This window comes from Aethalodelphis obliquidens, unplaced genomic scaffold (genome assembly GCF_003676395.1).
Source record: "Aethalodelphis obliquidens isolate GAN/ISIS:26980383/991018 unplaced genomic scaffold, ASM367639v1 scaffold115, whole genome shotgun sequence".
NCBI lineage: Eukaryota > Metazoa > Chordata > Mammalia > Artiodactyla > Delphinidae > Aethalodelphis > Aethalodelphis obliquidens.
The window spans coordinates 640,743-659,699 of NW_020838059.1; the positions used below are offsets into that span (position 1 = coordinate 640,743).

General features: G+C 38.3%; 1 protein-coding gene across 6 annotated transcripts in view; it reads left to right on the forward strand.

The window, feature by feature from the left end:
• Nucleotides 1-18,957, forward strand: part of MBNL3 (muscleblind like splicing regulator 3) — a 127,960-nt gene that overhangs the window by 90,063 nt on the left and 18,940 nt on the right. For all 6 annotated transcript variants that reach the window (XR_003430968.1, XM_027097570.1, XM_027097572.1 and 3 more), the window contains exons 3-4: nucleotides 5,361-5,525; nucleotides 18,550-18,741. Coding sequence is in view for 5 of the 6 variants with exons in the window: in XM_027097570.1 (XP_026953371.1) it covers nucleotides 5,361-5,525; nucleotides 18,550-18,741 (357 nt within the window). In the remaining variant the exon portion in view is untranslated. The remainder of the gene's footprint in view (nucleotides 1-5,360; nucleotides 5,526-18,549; nucleotides 18,742-18,957) is intronic.

An 18,957-nucleotide genomic window follows, 5' to 3' on the forward strand; every position in this document is an offset into this window, starting at 1 on the left:
GGGAAGAGATATGGGAACATATGTATATGTATAACTGATTCACTTTGTTATAAAGCAGAAACTAACACACCATTGTAAAGCAATTATACCCCAATAAAGATGTTAAAAAAAAAAAGACTTTTTTAAAAGGATTTTTTGTCTGCATCCCAAATTTAAATTAAAAGTTGTATGCAAGATTTTAAGGATGCTTTTTGTGCGTATATGTCAATATTCATAGATGGTACAATACTGGAGGATATCCATTTTTATAAAGACAGAACTCTAAGAGGAAGAAAGTGGGAAGTTTGCCTTTACTATACTGATATCTGGCTAACACTCAGTTTATGTTCATGTTGCCTCACTTTTAGCCATTTCAGATTGTTCCTAGCCCTTAATAGGTCCGTGATGGTTGTAGGAACCAGGCAACCTACTACGTATCATTTGTAATTCTAAAATTACTGTTACTTCCTCTGAGAAGCCATGTCTATGCATATGTAAGTACGTTTCAGTGGGGCAGTATAATCAAGAGGGTTTTTCATTTAACACATGATCATTAAAATGAAATAACTTTTTTCATAGAAATCAAATCATCTCTTCATTGCCTTTATTTAACATTTAACTTTTAACTCTTGATAGTCTAGCAGAGCAGTGAGATGTCTTTGAAAAAGTAATCCAGTTACCACTGTATTTGAGAGCTTTTTCCCCCCATAATTCCTAATGTATTTGAAGAAGCAAGTCATTCTGCAAACAGCTGTTCCTGTTAATATACTGGTGATTGACAAAGGGTAATTTTCAGCTTCCTGGGGTCCTTTTCTTATTCTGATGGATGGTAGAGCTTTCTCTCATGAACATAAAAAAGTACACTTCACAGGGGGTTTCTACCACCAAGTGCCCGGGAAGTCTTGTCTCTGACAGACTCTCACTCTCATAACTCCCAAGACTTGGGTGGGATTTGAATCTCTACAATGCTACTTTTCTCTTTCACTCAAGTACTCTTTGTGCTCATTTGTGAAAAGCCTGAAGGTAGGAAAAAGGAAATAGATTGAATTTGGGAGGTTTTATGAATGCTCTGCAACTTTTTCCTTTGTCTGTCATCAACTTTTTGATGTATTTCAGAAATTTCATTGGTCATTTATTCCCCTGCTGTTTTTCGGGTGCTTTTTCAAAGAGAGTAGATGGGAAAGGGGAGCGGGAAGCTTCATAGATATACTAGTGCTTATTTCAGCAGAGAATCACTTTCCCATTGAATCACCTTGCTATTTTCTTGACTCCGTATCACAGTGAAAAACCCAATGAGGCCAAAGGAAATGGAAAAGGAGTGAAATTGAGGCAAGCCTAAATGAGCTTGCACTCTAATCTCTTCAATGCTTTAATTTTGTGTGTCTGTGGAGGGGAGGGAGAGAGGTTTACACATCTTGACCAGCCTTAGCTGCTGTTTTTAGGATAGAGCCAGCTCTACCAGTGGATGGCAATTTTCACAGGTACGACATTTAGAGTCGTTTATGACATGGTGTCCTACTTTGCACTGAGCACATGGCAACTCTGAACCTGCGGCTCTAGAAGGAGGGCTTGGACAACATTGACTTGGCTTGGGAAACACAATGGGTGATTTTTTTTCAGCGCAAGATGGTTTCTGGGCTGTTATAGACCTGATGTGATAGGGAGTCTTGTGGCCCATTCAAGAGTGCTTAGCTGGCCTCAGGAAAACATTGGAACCTTTCTACTCCATAGTCTCTGGTTTTCCAAAGGACAAAACCAATAAGTGATTACATACTGTGCTGGGCAGATCCCTCCTCAGCCTCCACCCCATCCCATTCATACTTGCTTACCAAAGCCTTAATCCCCTCCAAGGACTAAAAGCAAATGTTAGCAAACGTCAAGAGCAAAGTTTGCCACCCTCTCCTCAGCTCCAATGAAAGTATTTTGGCCTGTAATTAAGTTTGGGCATCTTGAAGAATTAATACAGGGGAGATTTGTTATCACCAAGTGTTGTGCATATAAATATATTATCCTGAGTCCTAAAGTCGTTTTGAAAAAACTTGAGGGGCTTGGCTTTCTTTTGAAATATTGTGTTCCACAGATAACGTTGATGTTAAATTATTTGTTCTCATCTATTGTTTGGAGAGAAAATGCAGGTTGTTTTTTTTTTCTTTATAAGCTTTCTTTAACATAAGAAGCAGTCTCTGGTAAGGTAGTGTTTCTGTGCATTTGCATTGTTATAGAATTAAATGATGGATTCTGTCATTCAAAAGAGAATGCTTTATAAATCAAGTAAAATCTCATAACTAAGATGAATAAGTTTTTTAAAATCTTATGCTGCCTCATATTCCATACTTTAGTTTTATAGCCTAACTTGATGTAATTTTTAAAGTGTAATTTTTTTTCTATTTCTGTGTACCATTTTTGATTTGTAAAAATGTCATTAGTTTCCCAAGAAAAAGCTTAAGAAAAGTTATTATATATAAAGGACAGTAACACAACAGCACAAAGGCAGGTAGCAATTCTTTATCTGTAGATTGGCAGGAAATGTGCCAAATACACCATGTTCTCTCACTCCCTTCCATTCTCCTCTCCTCTCTGATGACATTCAGTGTAAATGACGTTAAAATTCTAAACTGTAACAAATGGCAAAAATCCTAAGGTATTCCTTTTCCTTTTTTTTTTTTAACTGATCTATTGTTTGGAATTCCTGAATGTAAGAGAGAGTCCTCATCTAATTTTGGGGGCGCAGGGAGTGGGTTACAAATTGTGTTCTGTTTAAATGTTTATGGTTGTGTTTGCCACTTGTCTGGGAAAGCTATCAAGGTGGGTTTGTGATCCTAAGGCAATCCTGCTCAGCAGGTGCCTGGTTTCTTTTTTCAGGGCTGCTATGCAACTGTCCCAAAGCCTGGGAATTGGAGCAATGGCCCTAAATGCTAGTAGGCAGCAAGAGGAAAGATAGTCTAAGGAGAAGGAAGGTCAGGACTAAGTTGCTTAGACCTGGTTAGGGGGCAGGATTTCCAAATGCAGCTGCAGGTAGTGATAAAAAAGACCTGAAATTCAGAAGAGGGGTCAGAGGTAGAGATAGAGATTTAAGATCTGAGCAATTGCAGTGAGAGATGAAATTTTACCAGCACTTCATTTCTCCAGGGGAAAGAGATTAAGGAGGAGAGCAGAGGATTTAGGACTGTACCTTGGGGAAATCTTTAATGTTAGGGTGTGGGAGGAAAAGAGAAACGCTGGAAGTATAAACTACCATGCTTGGCCCTGGAAGCCACCAAGTGTCACTACTTCCCCTGAGCTGTTAATTCTGAACCAGATAATCCCAGTTATACTGGGTAGAGGGTGGAGAATCTGGGAACTAAAATCCTTGTGACTATCTTTGCTTTGATGCAGGTTGTAGTAGGTGTAAAAAGAAGCTTATGGGGCTTCCCTGGTGGCACAGTGGTTGAGAGTCCGCCTGCCGATGCAGGGGACACGGGTTCGTGCCCCGGTCCGGGAAGATCCCACGTGCCGCGGAGCGGCTGGGCCCGTGAGCCATGGCCGCTGAGCCTGTGTGTCCGGAGCCTGAGCTCCGCAACGGGAGAGGCCACAACAGTGAGAGGCCCGCGTAACGCAAAAAACAAACAAAAAAAAGAAGCTTATGTTTTCTCTTAGGGGGGACATTACTGGGGGGAACCCTCCATTACCGCAATTTTTAGCGCATATAAGGATTTCCTTATAGTCCTTATATGTACTAAAATTATGTAGCTGTTTCCTAGGCTACTTAATGAGTTCAGGAAGACTGGGTTCATACCACCCTCAACTCTTACTACCAAGAAATTCTTCCTTTTCCAGGATTTCCAGAGAAATATAAAAACACATTGAAACTAGGGTATTATTTGATTTTATAAATAATTTGATTAAAAATTTGATCAAACTGAGAAACAACAGGACAAGCCTGATGGAAAACAATAGTGGCTTCCTTGACTTCTCAAGCTATGTTTTAAGTTATACTCAGCTTCCTGCCAGGGGAGATAAAATAAAAGAGCCACCTCGTCCCACTGATCTGATATTTAAAAGAGCAGTTGCAGTGCATCTGCTTTTGCTTTATAGGTAACTCTCTAAAATTTTGAAGGACACACCTTGATTCTCAGTGAAATTATAGGAATGCTTGGATAACAAGATAACTAAATATGGAGAAGTGATTACATAATCCGTTAAGGCATCATAAATAGGGAAAATTCATAGCATGTGTTGAAAACACTTGATGAACTAACTGACTTTCTCCTGGGAATTCGGGTGGCCTAGCAACTTGCGCTCTTGGGTTCAAAAAAAAGTTGCCTTTTTTTCCCACCCCTCCCTCCAGTAAGCTCACGCACTATGAAGGATCTTAGCAACTGTGGGAAAAAGAATGGCTTGCAGTTGTGCTTATCTTAAAAGGATTATGGCAGACCTAGTAATCCAAATGAGAGAATCATTAGCTGCTTTGCCCAGTGCTCAAGAGTTAAACAAACACAACAGGTCACATTTGAGAATGTGATAAATACCTGTTCAGTGACATCCTTTGCTACCACATAGTCAACACCATAATTATCAGCCATATCAGCATTTAGGTAATACCAAACGCATGTTTGGTTCCACAGGACTGACATATGATCCTGTCTGGAAGTGCTTAAACCATCCATAAAACATTCGAATACCAGACACTCCCAAGTACACTTTGGTCTCAATTATCCAAGTGATCCAGGGCCAGTGCCTCCGGAATCTACAGAACAGCATAGCCCCAAGGTAGAGATTTATTCTTTGATTAACAAAATATCAGTGGATTTCAGGATGTTTCTCACATTGTATGGATTCAGGAAAAAACTTGAGAGCCAAAATTGTCCAGAATAATGGATCTAAAAGTTTTAAGATACATTTATGTGTATATATGTAACATTTTCCCTCCGTTTTCCTGATTGTATATGTAGATCCACACCCTAAATCATATTTAACATGCATGATGTCTCACGTTGGGAAATTTTTATATAAATCTGTAATGTTATGATGATACACTATTCCTAATGTTTTATATTTTAAACATAAGTTGATGCGTATCAAAGTAGAGCAGAGCAAAGTGGCTAAGAGAATAAGTTCTGGAATCAGACTAGACTAACTGGGTTTTAGTTCTGGTTTTGTCACATGTTAGCTGTGCAAGCTTCTCTCAGTCTCAGTTTCCTCACCTGGAAGATGAAGATTATGAGAGTATCAGTCTTAGCGGCCTTGTATGAAGACTGAATGCATTCATTCAAGTAAAGTACTTATGACATATACATAAGTACATCACATATGCTAAGAGATTAATAAACTTTTCTTATTTTCTTAGCCACACCAGATTTTTAGAAATATTAATGTAAATTCATCTAATCCTTCATTTTCAGGGTCGGTGTGCTAGAGAGAACTGCAAGTACCTTCACCCTCCACCGCATTTAAAAACGCAGCTGGAAATTAATGGACGGAACAATCTGATTCAACAAAAGACTGCTGCAGCCATGTTTGCCCAGCAGATGCAGTTTATGCTCCAAAATGGTCAAATGCCATCACTTGTAAGTCACAGTGCTGCTTTTTCAAAATTGCATATGTATGTCTTTTATTTTTTAAGGATATATATCTACATTGGAATAACCTTGCAGGGCCTTTGGGAAGTTAGTCACCAAAGGATTGAGGATGCAGGCTGATAGGTAATTGACACTACAAAGCTGCTGTGCACATGAAGGGAGCAATCGGGTGCGTTGGATTTAAAACCTGGGTTGCAGGAACCATGAATGTAGTTTATAGAAGAATATTAATAAAGGAGCAGGGACATTTTAAGAGGAGGAAGAGGTTTGATTATTATTACATATAACCCTTTTAATTTTAGGATATTAATTCAAAGAAATTTCCTTGCTCTTTGATGGTAGTTTTGTTGTGACTTTTTAATAGACTTTTTATTTTAAAATAATTTTAGATTTAAAGAAAAGTTGCAAACATAGTACAGAGAGTTCCCATATTACCCCTCACCTGGTTTCCCCCACTGTTAATATCTTATATTTCCATGGTATATTTGTCAAAACTAAGGAACTGACATTTACACATTACTATTAACTGAACTCCAGACTTTATTCAGACTTCACCAGATTTTCCATTAGTGTACCCTTTCTGTTCCAGTGTCCAATCCAGGATACCACAGTGCATTTATTTGAATCCTGTCTCCCCTCTCTCCTCTGGTCTGTGACCATTTCTCAGTCTTTCCCTGTTTCCCATGACCTTGACAGTCTTGAGGAATACTGGCCAGGTAGTTGATGGGGGTTTTAACTTAATCTAGCCACAGTTTCCCTTTGCTGAAATTAATAATATTTTGGCGTCATTCTAGACCAATGTCTAGTATTTGTGTGGATCAGTGAGTTTAAATGGATCACCTAAAAAGTAATTTTGTCCTACAGAGAATTCATCTTGTCCTGATACCTTAAAATATAAAGTTGTAGTTTGGTCTTAGAGTTTTAAGGGGGAATTGAAAACTGTCCCTGTCTACTGAGTTCTTCCAGGTCTCAAATTTAGTTCCATGGTGTCTCATTCTAATTCCAGCTGGCCTATTTCCTTTTAACCATTATCCGGATACTAATTTGAAAGGCTTATGTTTTCTTTTTTGTAACCCACTTCATTGGTGACTATATAATGAACACACTGAAAACTGAAAGATGTATATAGTATTTAGATGCAACAAAAATGTGGGAATAGGTCAATCTGCTCTCAGCAAAGTGTATCTCATTAGAAAGTTGTTTCTCAGAATTCAAGGACATCTGTATAGATAGGGTACTCCTTAATTGGTACATCTTTATAGATAATGCAAAAAACAGGTGCTTGAGGCATTGACAAGTCACTAAAATTCTGTACCATGATACTCTTTCCAGAATGTCTAGAAAATTTTAAGTAGCATAAATAGATTTCATGTTTTACGCTATTCATTTGCCAAAAACATTTGCCTTGGAATTCAGTGCTGATTAATTACATTGATAAATTCGTTCCCAGAAGGTCACCAGTGAGCTCCCTGGAGTTCCCCTTTGATCTTTAGTAATACTTTACATGGTTGAACTCCTTCAAACTCTGTCCTTAGCTTTCAAACACTGAAGTATTTCAGTTTGTCCTTACTCCTGAAGGGATAAGGAAGAGAAAGTGTTCTAGATATTGAGAATAGTATGAACAAAGCCACAGAGAAATGAATATGCTTGGTGAGTCCAGAAAATGTGAGTAGATGGGGAATAAAGCGAGGGAGCCTTTAACCCACCATTACTCCTCTTGGCCTCTTGTGGGATGTCCCAGTTTCAGACTGAGCAAAGAATAGGAGCCAGATTTTATCACACACCTGAGCCCAGCATTTCCTATACAGCTGGAGCATATATTTTTTCATAGGTCAAGGGACATCAGTCAACTACCCTATTTCAGGGAATCATAGAGCAAGGGCCTGGGGTAAAATAGGGGTAAAGACGGAAGGCAGACTATTCATCTTCCCTTCAGCCTCCAGTCAAGTATCTCCATGCCAAGTCTCAACCCTTCATGCATTATTGATTAGGGAGTGGCTTTTTAGAGTCCAGTGAGAGATTCATGGAGTTTTTCAGCCTCTTGTGCTTTCTAATTTGATCCTCCATGCTTTCTATAACAGAATACATTTCCCTTTTTTCTTCAATGAGGGCAATTTCAGGCTGCAGAATATGACTGATATGACTCACAGGAATACAATTTATTTTATAGCATATCACAAGACACAAGACATTGCTTAGAAGACCCCAGGGAACAATTGGAAATTGCTTTTCTACCTTGTAGATTATTTAACAGTAGCTGTTGTGATGTGATAAACTGATAAAAGATTGATTTCTGTAGTTACTCTGTGTACAAAAAGCTAACCTCGAGATGTTTGATATGATCTTCTCTTGTGGTCTAGAAAGCTGCCTTGTGGGCATGTTGTAATTGAGCTAGTGTGAGCAATTTTAAGTGACATTTACCAGTCTGACTTGAAAGAACTGTTCTTTATTATGGATCTTGATTTTACTATGGAAGCAATGTATAATTTTACTTCATTTCCTTGGTACCTACTCTTCCCCAAACAACTCTCTATCCCTTCTAACCGCACCCCCCTCCCGCCCTGATCATCTGATTCTTTTCTCTAAAATATTCAAGCTTTTGTTTAAATTTCCAGTCCTGCTGTTTGTCTGGCTGCATATTAAGACCCATTTGGTATCACTGCCTTGAACCTCAGGTCTTCCCACAAAGCACACTTTGATCTGTTTCTAGGATAACAGAAGAGCACATCTGCTTTTGGAAAATTGAGTCTGTTTTGCTTATTATAAGCCCCCAGATAAAGGGAACGTCAACCTAAATGTAGCTAGAGAACAGATTCTGTTCAGTGTGACTGAGCAATGAATAAAAGCCACACCTAGTCAATTCGGGTAGAATGCTTGCTGTAGCAGGCAAGTTTGTTCACTGTATCTAACAGGTCTAAATTGACATTTGCACGTATAAAATTCCACCTCAGAAAGCTCTTGTTAGCTTTATTGAGGAAGTTTAGCAAGTGAGGCAAAGGGTGTGACTCCCTAGTATTTTTCAGTGCAGTTTAAGAGAGATAGTTGCTGATGTTCACAGCAAAAAATTGTACAATTAAGAACTCCCGTTGGCATAATTAAGAGGCAGACACGAGCACTGGAGAAGAATTTTAGGGCAAGCAGACACATTGGATTCCAACTCTCAAGCAAAGCTAATGTTTCAAAATTTCAGGTCTTTTCACAACTTGGAATCTTCATTACAGAAAGAAATTTCCAAGGAAGGATTCTCACTGCTGGATGTAATATATGCATGTAAAAGGTGGATATGATGTTAGAAGGCTATTAAAAATATTTTTGGCTCAGACATTTTGTATAATCTAGACCTGTCTATATCTAGTAAATTCCTTTTGCTTCTCTGTTTGAATGTGATGATTCACGTAGAACCAGTTCTTTACACGCAGGTAAACTTGACCCAGTCGGGTGTATTCACCTGATGATTCATACAGAGATTACTGGATCATCCATCACGGTGTGCCAAGTCCTCCGGTCTGCTGTATGCTTTTCATGACTTGCATTCCTGTGGCCAAGTCATGGTGTTCCAAACCACAGAGGCTATAAACACGGGACTTCAGTCTTTTTGTTTATCACAGATAGAATCATCTCATGTCTGTCTGGACCCTCCCCACCTTTTTGCATCATTTTTACAATTCTATTTACCAAATATATTTCTCAGAAACAAGCTTATATGTCTGTCTGACATTAATATAGTAAGGAATGAAGGTGATGTAACACTTCAGGACCAAATGGGGAAAAATAGGAAGTTGCAGTAGATAAGAGGAAGGGAGATATACTAATTAGTGAATAATTTCAGTATTTTTAGGCTCCCGTGTTTTGAACGTTTTTCTTCTTTAATTAAATAGGACCTCTAAGATATTATATTACTCTATGCAACTTTGGACCGGGACAGATTTAAGTGAATAGAAGTAAAATTGCAAAATATTTATTTACTTTTTAACTTTTGAAAATATTAAATGATTTTGTAGTTAAAGATGAAAGGATAATATCCTTCCCTCACCAAGATACATTCTACATTTTGCATATTCATCCGGAGTTATAGTTTTTCTAGCTCACATAAATTAGTTTGATTGACTGAAGTATATATGCTATCTCCCTGTTGTCAGGACTCTTCTATTAAAAAATTATCATTAAAAAGGTGAGCAAGACATTTTGTAGATTTAATGGAAAAGGAAATTCTATCCATTTTCCAGATTACCAGTCTCATGGACAATACAGAAATTACAGTGAATTTTAATGAAGATTCTTCAGTGAGTCTCTCAGTTTACCTACTCATGAAACGATGAATGACAACCTTTACGTCTTTCATCTCAATGTGGTGACATTCGGTGTTTTGTAAAGTGATTTTTGCAAAATGTTCAAGTCAGTGGACGACGGGCATTATGTAATTATAAGATTAATATGCTTGGGGCTTCCCTGGTGGCGCAGTGGTTGAGAGTCCGCCTGCCGATGCAGGGGACGCGGGTTCGGGCCCCGGCCTGGGAGGATCCCACGTGCCGCGGAGCGGCTGGGCCCGTGAGCCGTGGCCGCTGGGCCTGCGCGGTCAGAGCCTGTGCTCCAGAACGGGAGAGGCCACAACGGTGAGCGGCCCGCGTACCGCAAAAAAAAAAAAAAAAAAAAAGATTAATATGCTCTTAATATAATTATGACTGTCATTATCATGTGAAATTCCACATTGACCGAGGTTGAGCAGATCATATCACAGGAGTGTTTGGAGTGATACCATGCTAAAAGCCCAAAGTTTTATCAAGATTTTACTAAGTTTTCTAAAAAATTAGAAAAGATTTTACTTTTAGATGTAGCAACTGAGACCTAATATTATGTATTTGTTCCACAAATTGTTCCCAGGTGTAGGCTTACCTTGAGGTTAGTGAAGGCTCAGGGCCCCTCATTAGCGTGGTGTCATGCCAGGGCCCCGGGAGGAGGCGTAGCAATGTGTTTACAGTGTGTTTGTAAAATTTGCCAAAAATATTTGTGTATCCTTTGTTCTGAAGGCCTAAACTTGGGGCCCCACAGATCCTGGATTCACTCCTGATTGCAGTTACTTGTCCAAAGTAGAGTAGTTATTCAGGTCCTTTCCCGAGGCTGTGCATGTCACACAGCTTAAAGCTCCTTTTAGAGTAAAGCAAAATAAATCACACCAGCTGGAGGTTTGCTGCCTTGCCCCACTCGGCTTAATAGACAATGTGAAATCTGTTTTTTTAAAAAGTGAAATGAAAATGCTGTACTTTTGCTGTCAAACAGAGGACATTTGTACATGATATCTTTACAGTGCGCAGTTTCTTTGATAGTGAGGAATCTCAACACTCTCCCTTTATCCTCCCTCATATATTCCCAGGAGATAAATTAAAATGTAATCTCCTCTCAGCCCATTTTGTGTCCTCCTCTGGATCTGGTTAGGTCGGTTGGTGAGAGGCTGGTGCTAATGAGACCATGTGGGCCCGTTAGCTTTCCTGCTTGCGGTCACAGTCTAAGCTCCAGCAGCTACCTCAGCATGGCTTGCCGTTCATCACCAGTGAGGTGAAGGCAAGGAAGTTGGGAGGATCTGTGAAAATCGTTTTCCCTGACGGAGGATAAAAAATCACAACAGCAACGAGAAACAAAGCCAATGCTTGGCAATCTCACCTAGAGAGGATGATATTTTTTTTCTTATCACCATCCTCTTGCTCAGATCAGTAGAGTTCAGTGGTTTGTCACTGAGAGGGCCATCAGGAGACCTAGTGTGAAAAAATGTGGTTGCCCTCCCCACCTGATAATAATCTTTCCCCCAAATAATCCTAATCTGCCATAATAATCTTTATAGATGTACTAAATATTATTTGAAAACCTTCTTCACCTAGTCTCCCCTCTTAAACCATTCTGTGGATATCAGAAACATTAGCAATTCAATCGTCCCCTGGGACCACACATTTTGTAATAAGAAGTTGCATATTTCAGTCTGTAGTATCACTAAACCGTTTTTTTTTCCAGACTCTTTATTGGATACCTTTTGATACTGATGATTTAGCCACTCCAATTAAAAACTGCCACGCATACATATGTGTGGGTGTGCGTACGTGCATGTGCACATGCATGTGTATGTGTTATACAGTACCCTGTGCTTCTAATACTGTTTAGCATTTCAAAAGACCGTTTGGGAGTGGTCTTCTGCTTAAAGTTTTCCGAGATAGAGACCAAAACTGATGGATTTTTCAATCTCTCTGCCACTAACTTTCGATCCCTGAGTGTTTCTTTTGTTTGGTGATTTTTGATTTGGATTTTTCTAACTGGTAAACCTAAAAGTAATCAATGGCTTAGGAATCCCTTTTGACTCAATTCACTAAATATTTCTTGAGCATCTACTCTGTGCCAGGCATTTATAAGAGTAAGAGATGGATTAAAAGGTGAATTAGAAACAGTCTCTACCCTCTAGAAATATATGATCTAACAGTAGTGAAATGGTGGATTAATGTTTTCGTGATCCCCATCGTTTCTGCTTTGTACCTGATCCTCCGTATTTTTATAGCTTTGGGCTTTCTTTTTTCCTCCGTAGAGTATTTTTATATTAGCCATGCAAGGTTTCGTTTTAGTTTGTGTTGTTGTTTTGGTGGCGGTGGTGGTGGTGCTTTGTTGAACCTCTGATAATTATAACCCTTTGCATCCATTTATCCTGGATTTGCACTGAGATGTCTCTAGTCTCCAGGCTTCCTGTGGGTTCTTTGCTTTTCTCAGCTCTTGCCATTTCCCCCTCCCCCCAAACCCTTCCTTTTTTCATACCCGTTGTTAAAATTGGGTAACCACTTGATTTTTAAAATACTTTTTCTTTCCTAGTGGTATACTAAAGTTAATTGAATTGTCACTGTTATTACATAGTGATTCACCAACAAATAACCTTTAGGGCAGTTCTTGTTCACGTCTCAGGAGCAAAGTTAAAATCCCCTCACCCATCTGAGGAAGAAGTCATTTACCCTTCTGCCAGATCCTTACCTCTAGGAATCAGCTGTGGATTATAATTCCTGACCTGCTCTGCAGCTTCTCCCACCACCTACAGGCAGATCCAAACCATGACTTGTTCCCTCTTTCTTGTGATACTTTACACCTTTTATACGCACAATAATCTACCGACCCTTCCCCTACCTGTCTTCCTTCAATGCTTCCCCTTATTTGGAGACTTCCATGATTAATAAGGTCAGAAAAGCCAGGTCTAGGTGAAGATAACTATTCACTTTGACCCTTGAATGTATTTGTTTTTCTTCACTCTCTCTTGGGCCACAGTGACTTATTCATTAACAAGTGTGATTAGTACATAAACACCACTATCGGCTTGCATCTGTTTATAAAGTTCACTCTCAATTATTGAGGGACCAATTAACTAGTCTGGAGGTTATGTGGGCCTCCTGCAGTGTGCCTTTTGGCCACTTCAGTCCCCCTGGAACAACGCTCAGAGAATGTGGAGATGACCAAGCAAAAACTGTGAAACAAAAACGATTCAGTTGTGCTCCTCGTCAACAGCTAGTAAAGTCTGATGGAAACAAAAATGATACATTTCATTGTGCTTTGGGATTATCTAAGGATAGAAATATGCATGGTGACTGGGGAAAGGGGCTTCCTTTTGTACTGTATAAATGCTTGTAAATGAGTAATAAAATTAAGGTCTTATGAGTGATAAAGTTAAGAGTGCTATTTTTCTGGTATTAAAATCAAGTCAACAAATTGTTACCAAATGTTTACCATCCTATAAAAGAAAATGTTTAGTCGTCCACCTTTAGACAGGAGTTTAGAGAGAGGAGACCTCAATTATGATGTTGACTTCAGGCCAGGATCAGCCTAAGTGACTTAAGTGTCTTGCATTCATCCAACAATAATTGTAACTGACCTTGGATATTATTCAAGTAACTACAAATAGATCTAGGCTGTGGGGAGATACAGAGATGGATTTAGCATAACATTTAATTTTTTTCTTTATACTAGCTTGAGGAATAACTCATTTTAAGTAATAAATCCGTGTTACTAAGATGTATATGTGAACTAGACATATTTATTTGAGGCATCATTTTACACTGAGCTGTATTATTATTCAGAGGTGCTTCAGAATCCTTTAAGGCCAAAATGTGGTGGCTCCTAAAATTTTACCTTTACAGGAGTCCATCTATCTCCCCATTCTTAGTCACTGAGTAGTTATTGTTTTATAAACAAATAGTTAAGAACATGAATTTTACTAACTATGTAAAAGAACATTTTAGTGAATACTTTAGTATCTGTTTCTAAAGTTTAACTTCTTCAGCTTATGGAATCTTGCTACAAGTATTAAATTCACACCAATAGATTTTTATATAATTAGTCCTTTACTTCAGAAATTGATGGAGTGCTTTATTTTTTGGAACCTTTAGAATGAGGGTCAGCAAAATTTTCTCTAAATGACTAATAAAAGTATTTGAGGATTTGTGGGAAAGAAACAAAGTTGAGGATATTATGTAGGTACTTCTGTAACAAGAGAGAAAACAGATATCCACACTTTTTGTTATATAGGTCTACGAGTGAGTGCAGTGGAATTTATTTATGGACACTGAAACACGAATTGCATATAATTTTCATGTGTTATGAAATATTACTTATCTTGTACTTTTTTTCAACCATTTAAAAAGGTAGAGAATAACAAATGCTGGAGAGGGTGTGGAAAAAAAGGGAACCCTCCTACACTGTTGGTGGGAATGTAAATTGGTACAACCGCTATGGAGAACAGTATGGAGGTTCCTCAAAAAACTACAAAATAGAGTTGCTATATGATCCATCAATCCCACTCCTGGGCATATATCCAGACAAAACTATAATTTGGAAAGATACATGCACCCCTATGTTCATAGCAGCATTATTTACAATAGCCAAGACATGGAAACAATCTAAATGTCCATCAATGGATGAATGGATAAAGAAGATGTGGTATATGTATACAATGGAATATTACTCAGCCATAAAAGAGAATGAATTAATGCCATTTGCAGCAACATGGATGGACCTAGAGATTATCATACTAAGTAAAGTAAGTCAGAAAGAGAAAGACAAATACCATATGATATCACTTATATGTGGAATCTAAAATGTGACACAAATGAACTTATCTACAAAACAGAGACAGACTCACAGACATAGAGAACAGACTTGTGGTTGCCAGGGGGGAGGGGTGGGGGGGGTTGAATTGGGAGTTTGGGACTAGCAGATGCAAACTAATACGTATAGAATGCATAAACAACAAGGTCCTACTGTATAGCACAGGGAACTATATTTAATATCCTATAATAAACCATAATGGAAAAGAATATGAAAAAGTAGTATATATGTGTGTGTGTGTGTATATATATATATATACTGAATCACTTTGCTGTACACCAGAAACTAACACAACATTGTATATCAACTATAATTCAAATAAAATTAAAAAAAAAATAAAAATGTAGAAACCACTCTTACCATTCTGGCCATACAAAAACAGGGCAGGCTGGGTTTGGTTCAGGAGCTGTGGTTTGCCAACTGTTACCCTAGAACACAAGCTCTTAAACAGTAAGTCGTCCATAACCCCACACCAGGGGTGAGTTTCATGAGGTCCTTGAACTTCTTGAGATCACATGCAGTTTATGCACATATGAATTTTTCCGTGGACAGGGTCTACAGCTCTCATCAGACTCTCAGAGAAGTTCAGGACTCGAAAAAGATTAGGTGCCTCTGTTCTAGAGGCAATTCACCAAATTTTAGAAGGCATTTCCTAAGGCCCTGATAGTTCCTAGGTACTGTGCAAGTAACTGGTAGCTCGCGGGAATTCCTACCCTAGCAGCTAATACTGCAAGAGACATTGAGGGTAAATAATTGTCTAGGTGATCGTTTTATTCATATAGTCAGTTGTCGCCATCATTCTTGTTGGTTTTATAAGTCTCAGAGAAAGATGAAAATCCATACCCCCTGTTCTAGGAGGGAAAGTTTTCTCATATTTTCAAATATTTAGGAAATAATTTAGGTTTGAGTGAATATCTGAAACATATTTAAGTGCCCAGACCATTCAGGTTGTAAATAGAAATCAGATTCAACCCGTTAGGAACCTTTTTCTTTAATATTAAGATTACCCCACTAATTGGTTCATGTTAGCTCAACTGACATCAAAGGCTGCAATACAGGTATAGGAAGGATTAAAGTCGCTTATTAAAATTGAATGTGTGAACTTGCAGGCTGCCTGATATAACAGGTGGCTGTTAACTAAAGCTAAGCCCTTGAATGTTCAAATTCATGAAAATGGAGTGGTTACCCTGGGGCAGAGGTGGTGGTGAGAAACAGAAATGTCCATTTGAAAATAAATAAGAAACTCAGGAGTTCCTCCCTGTGCCCGAGGGTTGGGAATAAAAAAAAACTGCTTCTCAATAAACAGAGTTATAGAATGAAGTTTATACCAAGGAGGAAAATGGTTATAAAATCTACAATACTAACTTCAAAACCTAAACATGGCACAGTATAACCTTACAAACCCTAAACTTTTTCAGCAAGTCCCTTGTACTATTTATATAGACTTTTCATTTTCAGCTTGTTTTCATATAATTGGAACATATAACAAATGTGAGAGGGTTAAAACATATTCTAAAGAAAGCAGAAGTTAACCAGGAAATTTCCCCAAAAAAAGGAAGGAAAAAATACAGAAGTTCAGAGCTATTATAAATAGGAAGCATTGCTTACATGTACATTATTCTTAAATATTATTAATTGATCGGTTATTTATTAGTGATTAATGATTTTTTAATCTGGAAAATTCACTCACCTGCAAGTTTTCCTTTTAATTCAATAGTTTTCATTCCATGAGAAGTGTGACATGTCCCTATTCCCTGTTACATCACAGCGCTAGTTAGGCTGGGTCAGCCCTTGGCTTTTGTCCTCAAACCTTAAAGCACCTCCCTGACTGCCCCATCATCTTTTCTGCCACCTGACGTCACTCCTTTCCTCTTAAAGCTCTTGGCCACCATGCCTTCTCTGCTTAACCCTGGTGAGTCTTGCCAGTTTGGGGAGGAGGGGGCATGCTCTTTCTGCCCTTCCAAATTTGCCAGTTAGCTAATGATAAACTCATGTAAGGTAGAGTGCTAATGGGGAAGTCCTTCCTTCCAAGCTGAATGTTGTTTATAACAGGGGTTTCACGGAGAAGGCTGTGCTATTGAAAGTTGCAAGTCCGACTAGGGAGTGGCACCATGAATATAGATCGCCCCCCACTTCATACTCAATAGACTTCTATTCTACCTGCATTTAGAGCTGTTCCTATTAATGTGATTTAGCAGAAGGTGTGGGCATAGCTTGGCAGTGCAACAGATTATTGTTTTAGTGAAAGAAATAAAAAGAAAGCAAGAAAGAACAATGCTATTAGTAATACATGAGACATCACCATTTGCATGACAATGCGCTACCTACCTTATAAAGTCACTATTAGAAATGCACTATATTTAACCATGACTTGTTATTCATTCATTAAAATGCTTACATTATTTTTAAATTATGTCATTGATTATATCAGTCATTCACTATATATTGGGTACTATAGGGGAGACAAGAGAACTGTCAAAGAAATTATGACCACATTGAGAAGAAAAGACACCCACATACGGAACAAACTGGAAAACAGCACAGTAAAGTGATAAATTATGTGGTTACAGATAATAAAGGCAGTATATATATGAAACTCTTTGAGATCAGGACTACCTAGAGGGGTGGGATAGGGAGGGTGGGAGGGAGACGCAAGAGGGAGGAGATATGGGGATATATGTATATGTACAGCTGATTCACTTTGTTATACAGCAGAAACTAACACAACAATGTAAAGCAATTATACTCCAATAAAGATGTCAAAAAAAAAAGAAAAACCAAACATTTGACTAAAAGTTTTCAATAATTTCCATTTAGATTAAGTGGGAATTAATAACAAAACTGTGTATCATCTAGAGTGAAGTGTTTATAACTATGCTGTGTTACCATACATTATATGTATTTGTCAGTTCAGAATTTATTTTCAATTAGCCTAAATTAGTTTTTTGTTGTCTCCATAAAGGTTGAGTATTTATGGAGATTAACATTTTTTGTGATGTTTACAATAAGATTTGAGTCAAATAAGATAACCTGTTAATAAAAAAAATAGAAAAGCCAGTAAGATTCCTTTGCATTTCCAAGACTTTTCTTTACAAGTTATACTCTAGTGTATGTACCTTATAATCCTGTTATCTCTTCCTGCCTAATAGGGATTCTCGTAGCATGTTCAGGACCCCTTTTAAACTGTGCACATCATCTGATCCCTCAGATAAAGACAAGGCTAGGCAAGTCAGATTCATTTGTAAAATAAGACCTCTAAAAAAAATGACCGTACTAATTTCATTTTAGATAGACAGCAAGAAGCTCTTACAGCTCTCACTTTTCAAAATCTACCCCTTTCTTCCTGCCTTCTTGCTTTCTTCCTTAATTGATAGTGGGCCAAGAAGCAAGTGTTTGGTAGGGCAGTTGGGAACCATGGTAGGACCAGCAGCTTTGGAGCCAAGCAGTACTGCGAGGAAGGGGAAGGGAAGGAAGAGGGTGGGATGAAGGGGGAGAACCTGAAGTCTGTGTGCAAAGGCCATGCTTGTGTGAGGAGATAAGGCAGATTGCCCACGTATTTGATATCGTTGGTGACATGGTTTTTAGGTAAAAATGGAAGTGCTAGAGAAAACACATTTGGAACAGACTCCATCAGTGGGATTTAATTTACTTATGACTGTTAAAATTATGTGGCTTGGCTTATCAGGTTACCAATAAATTTGTTACTCAAAGAGATTTGTGGTTTTAAAAGGAACTCCTCCTTTATGGGAATTAGTATGAGACTAAAAATAAAGCAGAAAATACAATGGTAACTTTTGATATGACTTGAGCTTTTTGAAAGAATGCTTCCTTGTGTAATAATAGGAATATTCTATTGACCTCTAACACCTTTTTTTCTCTTTTAATCATACAGACTTCTTTTCCTGTGACTCCATCCCTGGCAGCTAATCCTGCCATGGCTTTCAATCCCTACTTACCTCATCCTGGGATGGGCCTGGTCCCTGCCGAACTTTTACCAAATGCACCTGTGCTGATTTCTGGAAACCCGCCTCTCCCACTGCCAGGAGCTCCTGGTCCAAAACCGATGCGTTCAGATAAACTGGAGGTATTTGTGTAGAAATATATAAATCCCTATGGGGTAGATATTAACCTTATGCATAAACATTCTTAGAGCCCAATGTTTTCAATGCTTTAAATAAGTACATCTGAATTTTAAGCTTATGGAATATAACTTCAGAGAAATGTTAGACATTTTATTACTGCAATTTTACCCTGTTATGAAGTGCACGGTTGTATAGTAGGTCAAACAATGTCTTAGTGT